This window comes from Petaurus breviceps, unplaced genomic scaffold (genome assembly GCF_028583685.1).
Source record: "Petaurus breviceps papuanus isolate PSGF00001 unplaced genomic scaffold, PetGlider_PUasm1.0 80, whole genome shotgun sequence".
NCBI classification, from domain to species: domain Eukaryota; kingdom Metazoa; phylum Chordata; class Mammalia; order Diprotodontia; family Petauridae; genus Petaurus; species Petaurus breviceps.
The window spans coordinates 14,740,486-14,758,971 of record NW_027186540.1 but is presented as its reverse complement, the minus strand read 5'-3'; the positions used below and the strand labels follow the sequence as shown (position 1 = coordinate 14,758,971).

At 33.2% G+C, this 18,486-nt stretch overlaps 1 protein-coding gene across 1 annotated transcript in view; it reads right to left on the bottom strand.

Annotated features, from left to right (window-relative positions):
* LOC138175974 (voltage-dependent calcium channel subunit alpha-2/delta-1) overlaps window positions 1-18,486 on the bottom strand; it is a 429,565-nt gene that overhangs the window by 57,707 nt on the left and 353,372 nt on the right. Inside the window, exons 14-17 of the mRNA XM_069106588.1 lie at window positions 16,992-17,066; window positions 14,480-14,554; window positions 4,084-4,155; window positions 1,340-1,411 (exon numbers count right to left, since the gene is read on the bottom strand). Of these exons, the coding sequence (XP_068962689.1) occupies window positions 1,340-1,411; window positions 4,084-4,155; window positions 14,480-14,554; window positions 16,992-17,066 (294 nt within the window). The remainder of the gene's footprint in view (window positions 1-1,339; window positions 1,412-4,083; window positions 4,156-14,479; window positions 14,555-16,991; window positions 17,067-18,486) is intronic.

The following is an 18,486-nucleotide window of genomic DNA, read 5'->3' as shown; positions in this document are numbered from 1 at the left end:
GCTCTGGGGATAAGGAGTCATCTAATGTCTCTCAAGGGCGAACCAGTCACTAAAATGGATTCAGCTTATAGGACTCACTTTGGGGGTGGGGGGTCGAGACCATGATTTGATTCTATTAACTGAATCATACCCCTATTTAGGGCTTTGTTTAATGTTAAAGTGGCAGACAATAGTCTAGGAATGAATGGACCTTCACATGAGAATCCTTTGTTGCTTCCAGCATATAAACTGCACTATCAAACAATGCAGCCTTACAACTCTGAAGAACCATGTTAACACCCACCTCTACTCAGGAAACTGAACTTTAAAAATTTCCCATCATTTCAGTTGTGACCATGCCTGATAACTAGGATAATTAGGGTAAGATGTACTTGAATATTGCAACCCTATTGAATTTTTCTAGTTAGCTTCCCTTTAAAAAAGCATTTATTTTATCTAAATAGAGTATCTTCTAAGACATATTAGTTAAAAGTATTCTCCCAAGATGTGTGGATAAGTCAGAAATGAGAAAATTTCAAATATAACAATCTTTTTCAGAGCCTTATTGAACTGAACCAACTTCTATATGTTTGTTGATCAAATAAATTTGGTAGCTGTCACATCTCAATTTCAAGATTTTGCTTTGTAAGCACAGCTTTAAAATGACATACTATTGGGTAATGAAAAAATGAACTTAAATGTCAGAAAAATAATAGTTCAACTTTCTGCTCTCCCACTTACTATCTCTGTGTCAGTGGTCAAGTCACTTAACTTGTTAAAGCCCCAGTTTTCTCATCTATAAAATGGCATTAATGATATGGGCATTATCTACATCAAAATATGGTTAGAACCAAATGAGAAATATAATATGATTTTTTTTTGGTAACTGCAAATCACTGAATCAAAATAAGGTCTTATGAAGTATCGTGTTGTTAAGGACATAGAATTGTGTGATCATGTAAATTTTTTTAAAGGATATGATAATTGATCAAGGCTTTTAATTAAAAAAAAAACAGCCTTATCTTTAAAAAAGCATGACCATTTCAACTCACTTTAAAATTTTCTAAAAAAAAGTCCTTTAAAAAGCCTCAATTTAACTTTTATATCTCAAAAGGATTTAAAAAAAATAATCATCTTGGCCAGAATATGATATCATGTTTGTCTTGTAGTGTACATTATTATAATCTGCTTTTAGCACATATATTTATAATGTATTAATAGTGTATAATTTTAAAAATTATATTTACAAATCTCAAATACATAAATCATGTATGCTGTATGTATATATCCAAAAATCTCAACACATATAATTAATTTTAATTATGTTTATATATTCTTTAATAAAAATAATAGGCCTTACCTCATCTTGAGATTTAACCAGTGTTCTAAATGTCTTTTCTCCACTCTCTCCATCTATCATTTTATTTCTAATCTAAAGAAAAGTGAAACAATCTTTGTTATGCCATGCACATTGTCAATAAATTATGTTTATTAAAAGTATGTTGATCATACTCAGAATAGATAAAACACAATTTCTCATAGCAGTAGCAATTGGTTCTGGGAGAGAGACTTATCAAAGATGGTTGTCATGCTACATTAACATTTACACTACTGAAAAAGGGCAAAATACCTTCATAAAAAGTCTATTTGGAGGGGTGGCCAGGTGGCTCAGCGAGTAAGAGCACTGGCTTCAGTGTCGGGATGACCTGGGGATGAAATCTGGGCTCAGATATTTAGCACCACACCCAGAAATAACTGGCCGTGTAACCTTGAGCAAGTTACTTAACACCAATTGCTTAAAAAAAAAAAAAAAAGAAGATAGAGAATACAATTTTATAGGGGCAGCCAGGTGGCTCAGTGAGTAAGAGCAATGGCTCCAGTGTTGGGATGACATGGAGATCGAATCCCGGGCTCAGACACTCAGCACCACACCCAGAAATAACTGCCCGTGTAACCTTGAGCAAGTTACTTAACCCCGATTGCTTTATAAAAAAAAAAAAAGTCTATTTGGCCATTCATTAACCTAGATGTAATTAGCAAAAGCATAATTCATGACATTATGGATAACCATGTTTAGGTAGAAGGGAAGCAATAAGAAATAGAAAAGATAGGTGTTACAGTGGATATAGAGCACTGGGCATGGAACCAGGAAGAGTCATCTTTCTTAGTTGAAATCCAGCCCTAGCTTTGTGACCCTGGGCAAGTCACTTAAACCTCATTGTCTCAGTTTCTCCTCTGTAAAATGAGTTGGAGAAAGAAATGGCAAACCACTCTATTATCTTTGCCAAGAAAACCCCAAATGGGGTCACAAAGAGCTGGACACGACAGAAACAACTGAACATGTGTTTGTGTATTTATTTATTTTCCCCCTGTTACAGAGACAAACAGTTTCACTCATCTATTTTCTATGGGTAGCTTCTCAGAACCCTTTTCTCCAAAAACTATTTTTGACAAGTTTACATCCACTTCTACATTTTTAAAAATATTTAAATTGGTGTAACAGTAGGGGAAACAAAGATTTACTTAGGAATTGGAGAAATATTAAAAGGACCAATTGGAATGGCCACAAGATTTTTTGCCTCTCTCAAAACATAATATCATTAACTTTTCAAAAATAACCAAGGTCATACATAAAAATGTTATTCAAAAATATCATTGTTCTTCCAGTGGTAATGTATATTTGATTTTTGGAATATCACAGACTGAAGAGTTAACCCTGTGGTCCCCCAAAAGGACAGTGGAAAATATCACAGCCAATATCTATAGGCTATAAAATATTTTCAGCGATGAACTACAAAGGAGAAGTGGTGCAAACAATTACATCAGAGACATAGGACTAGAAAAAGAGATGGAACAGGCAGGAGGTGAGAACAGAGATAACACAGCCAATGGGTAACCTGTCTACTTCATGGGTATCCATACAATGTCAAGAAATCTAGAAGTACCTAGTTAGTATGTTGGAGGTTTAGAATCTCACAGTTTATGGAGACCATGACCTACACTGCTGGTAATGTCATTGGGATCCAAACAACACACAGATCCAAAGAAGCATCAAAATATGTCCAAATAAAATTATCTGTTTAACCAGGGGGGAAAAATCAGTTAACTTTGCTGTCTTAGAGTTGGATTTTTCTTCCGTTTTTTTTTAATCCTAGCAGTTAAAAAAAACAAAAACCTTGCATTTGTAATATCTGTTAAGTCTCTGTTCACAAAAAAAATGAAGAGAAAGATGCAACCCCTATCCCCAAGAAGGTAACAATCTAGTAACAAAGATATGACTTCTCTACAACTCAGGTGACAAAAATGATGTATGTCATACAAGCTCCTATCTTATGTTCTATATGCTGTGTAAGGAACAGCCGGGGTGCCCGCAATCCTTTTGTGATGCCAAGTTGGGAATCTTGACCTTCCTTGCCTAGGGAGGTAAGGAGGAACTTTCTAAAGTAAGACTTGATAAGCAAAAGGCATCAACAAATCAGAATGAATGGCCTATTTCAATACCATATCCTGTGGCACTATTGCCAAGGACTGTATAAGATAGGTACTAAATATTAGAAGAGTGAAACATTATTCTCATTTTGGGGGAAGATAAGCAAAAGCATCATAGATTCAGGATGAGAAGGAACTTTGGAGGTCATCTATTCTAAACCCTTCATTTTACAGATGAGAAAAATGAAGCTCAGAGAGATTAGTCCAAGGTCTCACAGTTCCTAAGTAACATAGTTAGATTTGAACCCATGTTCTGATCCCAAAGCCCTCATTCCTTCTACTGTATCATATGGGATATTGTGTACATAACTATTCATAACTATTTATACATAACTATTATATACATAACAAGACTGGGAGAAAAGTAAAAATGTAAGGTTATTGTAAAAGACTTGTTATGTATTCACTTTGCGTAAGAAGGATGGGAAGGTAAAAGATATTCCTCTCCTTTCTTGGGAAGGTATGTGTTCCTTTTATTGAGAACTTATACTTGAGAGGTCACAGAAACTGAGCACAATCTCTTTTTAAAGAAAAAGCATAAACTAAGAATTATCAGCACAGTGATTTTTGGCGTCATATCTGAGGGTTCCATTCTCAACTTTTCGTTCAACTCACCTCTACCTTGATATCATTCTCCAGTTCGGCATCCAGGAAATCCAAGGTGACAGGCTCCTGAGATTTAGGATTCTACAGCAGAAAACAGTAAGTACTAAGCATAGATCATTTTGCCATAATTACACGTTGGATATTGTGCAATAATTTGAGAAGTTACTAAAATTGAATTTAAATGTATTAAAATGTCTGGCATATAAATATCCAAACATATCTCCTTTTGTATGACAGGAATTTGTAAGTAATCATTGCTAGTTATCCTTGATCCTGATCTTTGAATATTGTACATTTCTAATTTATCACACCCTGAAAAGGAAATATTTTTAGTATTTTTCCAATATTTCATTCATGAAACCCAAGTTCTGAATGAAGAAAATATGTAATGGATTGTCCATAATGGACAAATGGGACAGAGATAACTACTCAGATAATTCACAGTATTTGTGATTGGTTTCTCTTATAATAAATCAACCAAAGCATAAATTAGGGCTACAGTGCATAATGGGTCCTACTCTGAGAAATGAACAGGAAAGAAATTGAAATTCAAAGGGAACTAAAGGATCTATGAACAAATAAAGGAGAAAGGAATCTTGTTGCTTTTAAAGGGGAAAAAGTCTTTTTTATTGAAAAAGTATTCAAGCTTTAAATTGCTACAATTCATTAATTGACATTAGTTTGAAAAAATTCTGTCTGCAAATATTTCTCTATTCAAATTCCATATACTGTCAACAAGTCATTATAAAAGCAGAACTTATTTACGTAGTTTTTGGGGACATTATTTTATATGCATATCTTTGTTCTTTGATTTATTTTTACATCTACCCACCATACCCAAAATACAGAGCAATGTTATCTATTACTACATGGCAAACTCAGATGCTTATCAAACAGGCCTTCAGCCAATGACTATCGGTGGCGGAGCCAGTGATGGTGATGATGATGATGATGATGATGATGATGATGGTGATGACATATTTGTGGCATTGTTTTTTTCAGCTGAACAATTTTGATTGAAGCAACTTTTAGTAGGTTTTCAATGAAATAAATGTGTGTATTATGTTTATATGTATGCACATCTATATACACATACACCTATGTTCATACATATATACACACAAGAAGGAAAGAAAAACCTAAAGTAACTTTTTTTCTCCATAAATGAGGATGACTTTAGTTTTAAAATTAATTTAAAAAATGTAGATCCTCAAAAGACAAACAGCAAATGTTTACTAGAAGGATATGGTTTAAAGCAAAGAAGATAATTTTATATGGCAATGGCATCAGTCTAACTAATTTATCATCATATTTCTCATATGTGTACATGTATATATGTAGGATGTTTTTATGTATCTATACACACACACATAGAAAGAGAGACACAGAGACAGATATACACACAGAGAGGAGAATAACAGAAAAAAGAGAAGGACATCTACAAAATGAGTTGAAGAAAAAAGCTGAATAATTTATACAGCAAAAGACAGCAAATGGAAAATTACTCTTTGCTTTTATAAAAGCAGTTTTGTTTATATTACAGTTGTAAAAGCTAATTCCTAGTTTGTATGTCTAAGGGGGATTTTACCTGGACTACAAACCATTAATTGTTATTAATAATGAAATAATATTTTATTTGATAATCAATGCACATTCATTAAGTACCTATTATATGAGGTACTGTGTTAGATACTGGGGATACAAAACAGAAGGAAGACAGTCTGCCTTCAAGAAACTTAAATCTCTACCAATAACTGCTTAGCATAGAAACATTTGTGTGTGGGAGTGGGGTCAGTGCCTGTCATATCAAATGGTATTTATAAAGGAGTGTTACTTAGGGCTTTACCAATCATAGAACTAGAAATGGCTTTTAAAAAATATTAACAGGTATAACTTTTCCATTTTACTAACAAAACTGATACTTATTTGAGTAGACTATAAGCTACAGTGGACTTAATAAAAGGGTAGGGCTTTTTTGAAGGTAAAAGGAAAGCTAGAACTCTGGCTGATACAGATTTCCCAAACAGTAGTATTCTGTAAATGTAGATCAAAGCCCTTTCACTTATAGGCAGGGATGTGTTTGAGCCAGCTCAAACCGGGTCATTTAGAGCCAATTGTTAAATTTTCAGTGTGACCATTAACCCTTAGAAAATCAGCAAGGGCTACTAATTAGGGCTTTGTTTCTTTATTTTATTATTGTTGGTTATCTACACTTAAACTGATAGAAAAAGTTAATGCAGATAAAACTTCTGAGAGTGTCATGTATACTTTAAAAAAAATTTAAATAGGTGAGCTGGTTGTTAAGCATTTACCAGAATATAGCTACTATGGCCTTCTCTGGAGGCTTGATTAAAAAGTAAAGCTCTACGTTTGGGAAAAACAAAAAGAATGTGTGTTCTAAATAAACCACATCCATTTCTCCCATAACAGACTTCTGGATAGTAAAACATTTTACTTATAGGATAAACTGTTTGACCTTTCCAAGACTTGTCCCATCCTCAAAAAATTAGAACATTGGATACAGATGGATTTTTGTGAAGGATAATTTACACTGTTGAAAAGAAAGCAGATGGTTTCATTCATTAATCCTAAAACTGCTAACAAGTTTGCTATTTTACAGAAAAGTGGGCTATGTTATGCAAATAATATCTGCATCTTCAGTTATTTGATTTGGAATAAACAAAATTGGAGAAGCCAAAAAAATAGATAATAGATGGATGACTTTTCAGTTTCAGCTCCCATTATAACTAATGTAGTATGTTGTTTTGAAAACCTGTTTCCTTAGAAGAATTATAACATATTTCGTCTCATAAATGGGGATATTGGAAAGCCTCGCCATTGCCATAAATAGATGAGTCAAACTACTGTCAACTTTTTATACTGTCATAAGAAATAAATCATCTTCACCACACAGACACCACCATCTCAGTATGAAAGTTCAGTCCAAAAATATTAAAAATGGTAAAATGTAAACAGAAGTAAAATCATTGTCTTACATGCAATGGATAATGCATAGCATGACCAGACCCAAACAGCATGCATGAAGGCATTGTCATGGAAGAATTGGCATTATGATGTTCACGTCCCATTCCAACATACAAAGACAGAGAAGAAAACGAAATGGTAAAAAAAATAAAAAGGAAAGAGAAAAGAAAGAAAACAAAGGGGAGAAAAACCACAAAGCTTTAAGTCAGTGAATTAAATTAATTTAAAATGGCAACCTGGCAGACCAAATTTTAAGAGACTCAACAATGGAATTGTGACTGAAAAGGTCAAAGGAAACAGGGTTACTTGAAAGTATAATAATAATAGTAGCTCACATTTATATGGTGTTTTAATTTTTACAAAGGGTTTAAGAGGTAGATTAGAGGTAGATTCTATTTTTTATTCCCATTTTATAGATTAGGAAACTGAGGCTAAGAGAAGTTATATGACTTGTCCATGATCATACAGCTACTAAGTATCTGAGGTATCTAATTTGAGCCTTCATAGTTCTAAGTTCAGTGTTTCACCCACTAGACAAACCAACTGCCTCTATGTCTAGGTTAGATATCAGAAAGCACTGATTCTAGTCTTTGCTTTGCTGTTAGAAAGCTGTTGGAACTGTTGATCCCAAATTCTTAGTTTCTTTAATTTCCAATCTATAATATTAGAATATTAACAGGTGACTCCCTATTTCTCAGAGTTATTATGGAGAAAAAGTTATGTAGAATGGGCTATTCCTACTTAAAATTAAAATTGATGTTAATTAGTAATAATTGGGGGTAATAGAAATATGTATGACTCCTCATAAATTTATTTTTACCCATAAATCTCTTGAAATATATTATTCTAAAAGGTAAGGTAGTTGCTAGTTTGCCATTTTGAATTTTTGCTGAAGGAACAAAAATTCTCTTTATATTTTTTAACCTCCTCCTGATTTCCTCATGCAGTTGAATTTACCACTGGAATGGAAAGTCACTAAAATTCCCATGACCACAAAAGAACACAAGCAAATATATATTAAAAAAAACTGAAACATGCCAAAAGATTAGAATTAAATAAGTTTATAAGTCAATGTAATATAGAGAAAAGGGATATAAATTGGTTTTTTAAAAAAAGAAACACAAAAGATAAAAGTCTTATGCAATAAAATAAAAGCAGTATAGAATGATAAAAAGGAAAAGGTCCTTAGAGATAATATAGTTCAGCTGCTTCATTTTTCAGATAAGGAAACTGAGGAACATAGAGGACAAATGACTTGCCCAAGGTCCAGCTAACAGGTGGTAGGGATAGCACTGGAATAAATACATAACGTATACTCTTGCAACCCTGTACTATATTCCCTCACCATCACAATACCATTAAAACAAAAGAAAACCTAGTCTAGGCAGATACATATTACATATGAGCATCTATTTAGAGCTCTAAGGGGTCTTAAAGGTGATGTAGTCCAATTTTCTTATGTGTAGATGAAGAAAGTGATGTCCAGAGAGGTTGAATCACTTATGCAAAGTCATTTAGCAGAGTCAGGTTTTGTACTGTGAGTGTTCCCACTCAGTCCTGTATTAATTTCCACTGTTCTGCTTTCCCTTATTCCATGAAAATTGTATAAGGAATGATACTAAACTTGCCTTTGAACCTTTCAGTTTTCCTTTCCTTCCTTTCTTCTTTATACTAAACTTTTTTTTAATGGAGCTTCAAAAGTCATTTTTTTAGGCTAAGTATGATGCAAATAATACTCATATTAAGCTAGAAAATATTTTTTAGAGATGTTTAAACAATTTTTTTCTCATTTCTCATACATTTAGTGAAATATACATACATATATCAAAACCTTATTCTGGTAACATGTCCATTCAAACAGGATGGCAAAAAGCATTTAGTATTTTGGAGATAGTTCAATGTATTCAAATTTATAGTTGTGTTATGAACTTTTAGTTGTTTTCAGTAGTTACTTTGGACATATTTTACAGCTGATGGACAAGGAATACTTCTGGTAAATTTCACCACATTTATTTTTCCCGATCAAGCTTCTAGAAACATTGAATGAAGTTTTGTTGAGAAACTGGTGTTCTGTAGAACTTGGAATATTCACATTATACTGACTTCTATTTAAAAAGCTATTAAACTAATATTGGAAAGGTAGACTTAGTGAAACACTGTAATCACAATATCCAATTAATTTGTTTGATAAAATTATGTAAATATATTAATATTATTATTGCAGCATCACTGTTGCTAGCAGCTATTAGTCAATGCACATCCCTTACTGTCATTAATGACAGTCTTGCTTCAGTTTAATAAAGAAGGATGTACATTCCATGCTTTGGAAGCCATATATCAAATAAACAGCCTTCTCATTCAACACTAGGAAGCTTTTGGGAATAAAAGCTTAATCTTTGCTGTAGTTTAGCATAGCTTAAAGCACTAATAACTACCTTCAATCCCAGTTACCTGAACATTGGGCCTTCTTTTTCTTAAATTAACTGTTGGTATACCTACACCAATAGGCTGAAGCAACAAAAAGTAGCAATTTATAATTTTATGCATTAGCAAAAGAATGTTGTTCATTCTCTTGATGAAAATTAACTTTTTCTCCTAATGACATTTTCCTAGGAACGAGAACTTCCTTCTGAACTTAGAGTTGTAAGTGCTTTGTAACCACCAAAGAAAACCCAAGCTGGACAAATGAAAACTAAGAAGATATCTTTAGTTAATAGGGGAAAAGTGTTATGAGAAATATGCAGAATTCTAATGCTTTCTATACAAAATTGGCTGATTTATGTTTTGCTTGGAAAAATGCATGCATGTAGAAAGGTGGTGGTCTCTTTTTCAGCCATTTTCCCAGCTGTGGCTCCCAAATTAAACATGAAATTACATATAGCTAGGGTTTACATGATCAGTGAAAATTTAAATTTTAGGGTTTTAAAAATGTCCCCTTTAAAATCATGACTTTTATTTATCCTTTCAAGTCATATAAGATTTTATAGAGAAAAAATGAGGAAATAATTAATAAATTAGTTTCATGTATTTTAACCTAATTCCAAATTCTTTTCTAGATTTGGTTAAATCAGGATATTATTACTAGATTGGATCCAGAGATTAATGAAATCATTGTACTTAAAGAAACACTTGATATGCTGGTTACCAGAATGCAAAAGATACAAAGTGTGATACACAAGGCAATAATTACACTAGTGAAGATTAGAGTGATCTCTATTCACTGATATTTATACTTTTAAAAGGGTACTTGGCCATCATCTTCTCCTCAAGAACTTCACCATTTTCGATGATTTTTAAAAATTCAGATTACATCTTTTCAGGAAGAAAACAGAAAGCACACAGCATTAAATACCTTTTAAAAGACATACGACTATACCTTGTAGAGGTTATATATTGGCTATATTTTTCTTTATCTTTATTGATGATGAATTTCTGACAAACGTTAGGATTAGTTGAGTTAGTATGTTAGATGATATGACATCATCTATCTAGGTTTAATATTAGATGTGATTAAATTGAAATTGTCTACTTAGATGTCTTACACTATACCATAGTTTAAGAAGTTTCTTGTATCAATCTGTATAGCATGCACCAACAAAATGGCAACCAAAAATTTGACCTGTTAATAATAAAAAATTCAAAAGCATACTTAATGGTTATTTTAGAAACATATATATTTAGGAGAAAAAAATACATTAAAGGAACAATTCTATGCACCTTAGTCTTCACAGTACCTTTTTATTTAAAGTTATATTAAATTAAATATAGTGGACTGAAATAACTACTAAGATTGTAAGAAAAATGGCCTCTCATTTTATGAGGATATTAAAAAATACAGGATAAGTTATGATAATTTAATTGATAAGTGGAATATCATATTACAAGTATAATAGTAGAAGCATAATACATACTAAAACATTTACAAACAATGGCACATTTTCTACATTGTATCTTGTAGGATAAATATATATGTATATATATTCGTTGCAAAAACAGAAAGATGGTGATATTTAAATTATTTCATTTTCAGGACAACTACATGAACTTTCTTTAGTACCACAGGATAAACAGAGTGATTAACCTAATGCACACCAAGGAAAGGGATCCAGTCATATCTTGGTCTGTAGTTTAATCTTCATTTAGTCAAGGCCTGAAGGGAGCTGGAATTCTAGACTCATTTCTCCACAAACTCATCTCTAAAATCGTTTTAGTTTGGAATGAGTACCTGACACTTGGTCTTGATAAACAATGACTGAATAGTTACAGACTGTACTACAGAATCAAATATGCCAAAAACTAAGTTATATGTTTTGTGACAAGAACATTAAATATTAATGTTTTTATAATAACCAGGTAAACAATGAGATGAAAACAGATTCTTGCTTATTTTGTCCCATAAATCCCAAAGAGTATCATACTAATATGCTAGAAACCTTTCACTAGGTTGTTTGAGATTCCTGGGCTAGGTGGGAAGGCATGAATGAGACCTGAGCTGCAGTGTTGTAAGGAATATTCTCATTGATAAGGAACTGAATTATGCAAGAACTGTGCCACCTTAGTAGTAGTGTGAATAAAAATATAGGCCAGGCTGCAATTTAAATGCAGTAGATGAATGCATTTTAAAATAATTCATTAAAAAAAAGAATTTGTGATATTCATCTGGCACAATTTGTTGCTTAAGCAAATATTATAAACTGTTAAAATAACCATAAAGCTCGTCAACTTTACAGTAGAAATAATCATAATCCAATTTAGTTTTAAAAGGGGGGTATTTTGTATTCAATCTACTTTAAAATTAAAATGAGAATTTATTAGTTAATAAGCATTATTTATATTTGTGTTATAATAGATCCTTGATTTCATTGTTATAGGGCACTCCCAAATGAGGTAACACCCTATACCACTGTAGTTCAGCTCTTTCTCTGCAATTTTCTGTCTGCCTAGAGCACTCAAAACTTATGGAATTTTCCTAGGCTTACATAGCCAGCATATGTCAGAAGTGATACCTGAAGTCAGGTCTTCCTGGCTTGAAGGCCAGTTCTCTATCCTCTATGCCAGCAGCCTTTCTATTCTAATAGAAGAGACAATAATTCTGTTAAAATTTTGAAGCATATGCTTATATACCACTGGGTTGCTAGTTAGTTGACTGGCTACTTGTCTGACATATCTTTTGAGAGTTTGAGGAGAATCACTTGAATGCAAGAACTTTTCCACTTAACCTGTCTACTAGGGCCTTGTACTACTTCCTTTTCCATGACTATCAGGGTATGGAAAGTGCTTGCTCATAGGTGGCTCAGGAGCAACTTCCCAGACTGGCATTGCACTGGGCCTTTCCTATAATGCCAGAGATTATCTAACAAAACTTTGACATCTGATATTAGAAGTATCCATTAAATATGAATCTGCCAGATGATTTCTCCTGAGCAGTACTGAACTAAAAACTGTTCTTGGTGAAAACTTTATTCCTGTGTCCCTGACTCTTTAGGCTGATAAAAGAACATTCCTTCTCTAGGGCCCCTGGTTCATGACCTGGATGAAGGAAACAAATATCTTGCTGTTGGGTAAGTTTCATCTCCTCTGAGTGAACTAGCAATTATAAATTTAGAGTCCTATGCTATTAAGGGAAACAAATATACAGAAGTCTTTTCTAAATGAAACATTTTCCTACCAAAGTCTATTTTCGCTGTCTGCCTCTAAAAAGTCCAAGTAATGTGCTCTTACTTTTGGATAGGGTACACTCTTGTTTATCTCATGGAAATTGTTGCAGAAGTCAGAGGGAACACGGCACCCTATTTTGGTGGTTACAGAGAGGATTCAGAGTAGGAGTCTGGCAGGAATTAGCATCTGTTGTGAGTTCATAATTTAACATGAATCAAATGCAATTGTTTGTATTCTACCAATGCCGCAGAGAAAATGATCCAAAATTACTTTTCAAAACTATCTTTAGGGAGAAGTTTATATTTTATTTTAAAAAAAAAGTGATATCATGCAGTGGTTAGATGCTACATGTTGTTATTCCAAACTAGTAAAAATGTAAATTAAAAAATATAATAGGTCAAGAAAAGAATGCTTAAAGGATTAACATAAATGCAAAAGGAGAGGGGGAGATAAAATATTGAATTAACATGGAAGATTTTGACAAGAAAAATTATAAACTTTTAATTGTTAAGAAATACTAAATGTGCCAGATGTTTTATTTGGCATAAAAATGGAGAATAAAAAGATTTGGGCTGGAGGTACTAAGGTATAGTATACACTAACTGCTTAATCAACTCCCTTCCAGAAAATATCTTTCTACTTGTAAGAAGCATTTGTCCTGAGTCATAAACTTTACTCACTCCTATATCGTGCCCTGATAGTTTTAATAATTGAATTCTACTTCTATTTTAAGCATTCCCAAGAAGACAGTGACAAAAATCTGTGACATGGATTGAACAGTTATCTGAATAGAGTAGTGGGAAATGCTGGAGACCCAAGGAAAACATTTTTAATATTTATGAAGTTTTTACTTTGTTTCTACAATATATTATTTTCCTATAATAGACTGACTCTGACTCAGAGGCTGAGATAAGCCAAGGGAATCTGAAAGAGAATCTGAATTAATAGGCATGAATGATGAGTTTACTAAATTTGTGAGAGAAAATTCAAATACAGAATTTGCTTTCATATAATATACACAGTATCCTGAAAGTTTTAGTTCAGATTTAAGCTCTAATAAAATCAGAAGTATAAATAACACAGATATACAAAAATATCATTTAAAATTTATTTCGATTTTTTAGTTTTATGAATTTCGAATAAATCTACAATTTTAATAAGAACCACCCTGTCATTGTGCATTGTATGTTTGACAGTTTCTGGATGACACATTCCCAGGCTGATAGATTGGTAGAGGTCCTTTTGCTTGACCACCTCACTCACCTGATCTGTCTAGACTTTTTTGTTATGGTATCATGGAAAAACTGTCATGTATGCATCAGAATCTCTGCCTTTGGATGATCTTGAAGCTCAGATTACAAAAGCAGCCCTTTCAGGCCCTGAGCAACGGGTCGATGAAATTTTTTACAAAGTTAAAAACTGATTAGTGCGATGTATAGCACAAGACAATAGTTGTGTTTAATTTTTACAAGAATCCTATTAATATTTTAAAATTGGAAGTCACCTTTCGATTGTTGCTTTCTGTAAGTCTGGAGCATTTGTACTTGTCAAGTTATTAAAACTTAAAACTGACCAAGACTTTTGGGACGTCCATATTCAGTAAGATTATTTTCCTGAGTCATGAAATGAAGTCAAGTGACATAAGGTTTGTTTTTTTTAAAATTATTTTCAGGAGATGATAAATTCATAGATACAATATTAGATTTTAAAGTGGACATTATAAGAAAATTATCTAATTTCTGAACAGATAAGATTTTCATACCTTTGGCTGAAGATTAGGATGTAACAACACATAGCCATTGGGATCAATTGCAAAATAATAACCATTTGGACAGAGCTGAAAGAAGAAAATTATGTAAATGCCACACAGTTCAATGACAGATATTTGGAAATCTAGATTATTCCCTTCAAGGCTGTCTAAAAGGTAGATAAATGTTTGTCACACTGAATAACAACTCAAGTATCTTCTCTATTTATCAATGAGCAATACTGTTTGATTCTTGCTGGTTTCATGGTGAAACAAAGAGTTAGAGATTTCTGGAATATGCTACAGATCAGGAATTATTAATCTTTTTTATGTCATGGACCACTTTGGTAATCTAAGGAAGTTTACAGAAACCTAAAATTTTTAAATGTCTAAGATAGAATACTTAGGATTATAGAGGAAACAAATTATATTGAAATAGGGTTATCAAACTATTTTGCAAAATTTCATGGACTCCAGGCTAAGAATACCTGATCTAAATATTTTAGAGACCAAAACTGCATTGCAAAAATACAGTATTATTAAGGCTTCTCAAATCAAAAAAGCGATTTTGGTGTATGTTCTGCTCTTGAATAGGGCTTTCTGATAAATACCTACAATTCAGGAATCATAGCAAAAAGACAATATTCATTGTGATGAGTACTTAGTTACTCTTAAGTGGAGGTGATACATCCAGGCATTTTCCTGGTATTAATACAATTTACTACAGCCCTAATTCTATTTAAATTCCGGTTACTGCTCAGCAAAGTTTCTGTTCCTTTCACCCCCACAATTGCTATTCTAAGTACTTCCAATCTCCTCAAGTGGCTTCCAATCTTCCAAGTGGCTTATACTAATCTCAGAAGATAACCTTTATGGTTAATGGGTAAACTGAGGCTCTCTGCCATAGTTTCCTCAATCTCTCAAAACTCACAACTTTTCTATTTCTCCATCTTGTCACAGAAAATTAAATAACCCCTGTGTCCTTCATTCCATACTCTGCTCTATACTGAAACTTCTCTCTGGAATATTTTCCCCTTTTTTTTTGGCCCTTTTTTATACCTTATCTTCCTTTTCCTTTCAGTAGCATTTCAAGTTGCCATTTTCCTGCTCTTTCTTGAAACTATATCCCTTATTGGTTTTATTTCACTGCAGTCTCCTGAACCCTTCTACTTTCTTGTTAACTCTTTCTGGCTCTAATTCTTCTCTCTCTCCTTAAAATTTAAGCATCCCCTCCCCCAAGTCTCTGTTCTCAGACTGCTTCTGTCGGTCATATTTCTTTAAACTTTCTCCTTTGTTGATCTTATCTATTCCCACAGATTCATTTATCTTATCTATGCAAAAGACTCCCACATCTTAATTTCCTGACCCAGCCTCTCTTCTGAGGGTCTAATCTAGATTTCATAAACCTTTAGAGATAGAACCATAGAATCATCTAGCCCTGGTTTTTTTATTTAAAGTATTCAATATCCCCTGTAAAACTTTTAAAAATTGACATTCAGACTATGCTTCAATCTCTTCAGGTGAAAGGGAAATACAGTCCTCATGAGGCAGTTAATTATAGTTTTGGACAGTTCTGATGGTTAGATATTCTTATGTATCGACTAGATTAATACTCCTAATGCACAGCACTCATCTCCTTTTCCTTCAGAAAAACCTTCACTAGCTCCCCACTGCCTAACTTTAGCACAAACAAACCTATTGTTTAAAGTATTCTACCATCTCCAACCTACATGATATTCATATTCCTAAACATTTAGCTCCAATCAAACAGATGATTTACTAAGCCTTGGCCATGGCTAGTTCTGTCCTACTTTCATAACTTGCTACTTTCATTTAGAATATCCTGGGTCTTCCAAATCTGCTAATTAAAATTTAAACCACCCTTCAAAGTTCAACTCAAATGACCAATGAATCCATTTTTGATCCTTCAATCCAGAGTACTTTCCCCTTTTATTTGAATTCTTATAACATTCTGTATTTTTCACACACATATATATTCTATATAAACAAATGGCTTATCAGCAATGTTGTTGAGTCATTTTGGTCGTGGGTTTTTGTTGTTGTTGCTGTTTGTTTTTTGCTTTTTTTTTTTTTTTTTTTGGCTGAACAGTTTGTCATTTCCTTCTCCAGCTCATTTTACAGAAGAAGAAATTGAGGCGAACAGGGTTGAGTGACTTGCCCAGGGTCACTAAGCAAGTGAGTGTCTGAGGTCAGATTTGAACTTAGGAAGATGAGTCTTCCTGACTCCAGACCTAGCACTCTATCCACTGTTTCACCTACCTGTCACTTATCTACTTTAGCAGAATATAAAGTACTTAAGGGCAAGGGGCCCTTATCTTCCTTATCCTCATATTATCCATAGTATTTAGCAAAGTACCCTTCACACGTAATAAGTATATATGTTAATTCAAGTGAACTAAATGATTAGAGACCAGGTTTGAATGTTGGAATTAACAAAAGGACATAAATGTATTGCACTAAGTTGCATTATGGTAAACCTGGGCAAAAGGAGAAAACTGCAACTTACCGTAAAGCGTGGTGTAAGTCTTTTGATATCTTCTAAAGACACATCGACTCCCATTACACCAAGAATCAGTTGGTTCTAGTGCAAGATTTCGGAAAGTTAATTTATTTGCTTAACTTAATTTTTAAAAAAGTATTATATATTTTCAACTTTGTCTCCTAAATGATCCAATCTTATTAAATTACAAAGACTTCCCATATACAGAGAGGGCTGAGCACATATGCGTAATGAGCCTTTTAAATATCAGCTTATGACCTTTTTTTTTGGCTATTTCATTATGAGGGTATGGTTTACTGTAATGAAAATTTTTTTCATAGCAGTTATATAGCACCTGACATCTAGAAGAACACTGTTATCATCACTACTTTACATAAGGTTTATTAGTTTGGTGACCAAGACCAGCTACCGTATTCTTTTTACTATCACAGGAAAATGAAAATGATTTTTATCTACAGCAAAAGGTGATGATTAATATTTCCCTGACATGATAATAAAACAATGGAATAGAATGTCATAAAATAAAATTATGTAATATCTTTTCTGTAGATGAAAATATTCAGACAGCTATTGATAGAGACTGGACCTGTGATCTCATTGGTATAAGAAATTTTTGGGTGAAGAAACTCCCCCTCTGCCAAAGCAGGTCAGCACATTTATATTCTTTATAGATAGTTAAACAAGAATATGAGGGGTTAAGTGTCCAGCCCTGGGTCACAAAGCCAGTATGTATCAAAGGCAGAACTTGAAAGTATATCATCCTGTCTTTGGAGCAGATTTTATCCATTACATCATGCTATCTCTATCTGTCTAGCCAGTTCCCTGGCTTCCTTTAAGGTCTAGCTAAAATCCCATTTTCTACAAGAAGCTTTTCTAGATCCCTCTTAATGTTAATGCCATTGGTTATCTGCAATTTATGATATATCATAAATTTACATATGTATAATAAACATAAAGATCTCTATATAAATTTTGTTTATTCATAGTTTGCATATTGCCTCTCATTAGACTGTGAGCTCCTGGAAATCAGAGACTGTCTTTGATCTTTCTTTGTATTTCCAATGCACATAGTAGGTACTTAATATATATTTAATGACTGACTGACTGAGGGATTTAAGATACTGGTAGGGTAGAATAGAATCCCTTTGGTAAAGCCCCTGACTTGGGGAGAGGGAAGAGAGAAGTCCCAGGCCTGGAATTGACTTTTGTCACCTTTCCTCTCTTGGCTGGATGAGAACCTTGTGAGCTTCATAATATCAAAGGATTTAGACTTTTTCATTTGCATCATGGCAACATTCCTAGGACAGCAGTGGCTGAAGACAGTGTTAGCATGCCATATAAAGGAAGGTTCAAGGTTGTGCAAGAAGACCACTAGAAACACTAAACCAAACCTAAGAAGGCATTCTAGCAAAAAGAGTTTCTTGAGCTATAAATTACCATTTGCTACCTGGGTTTTCTGATATTAAGCCCACTTTGCCCTGGGCTTTATATGTACTTGTGG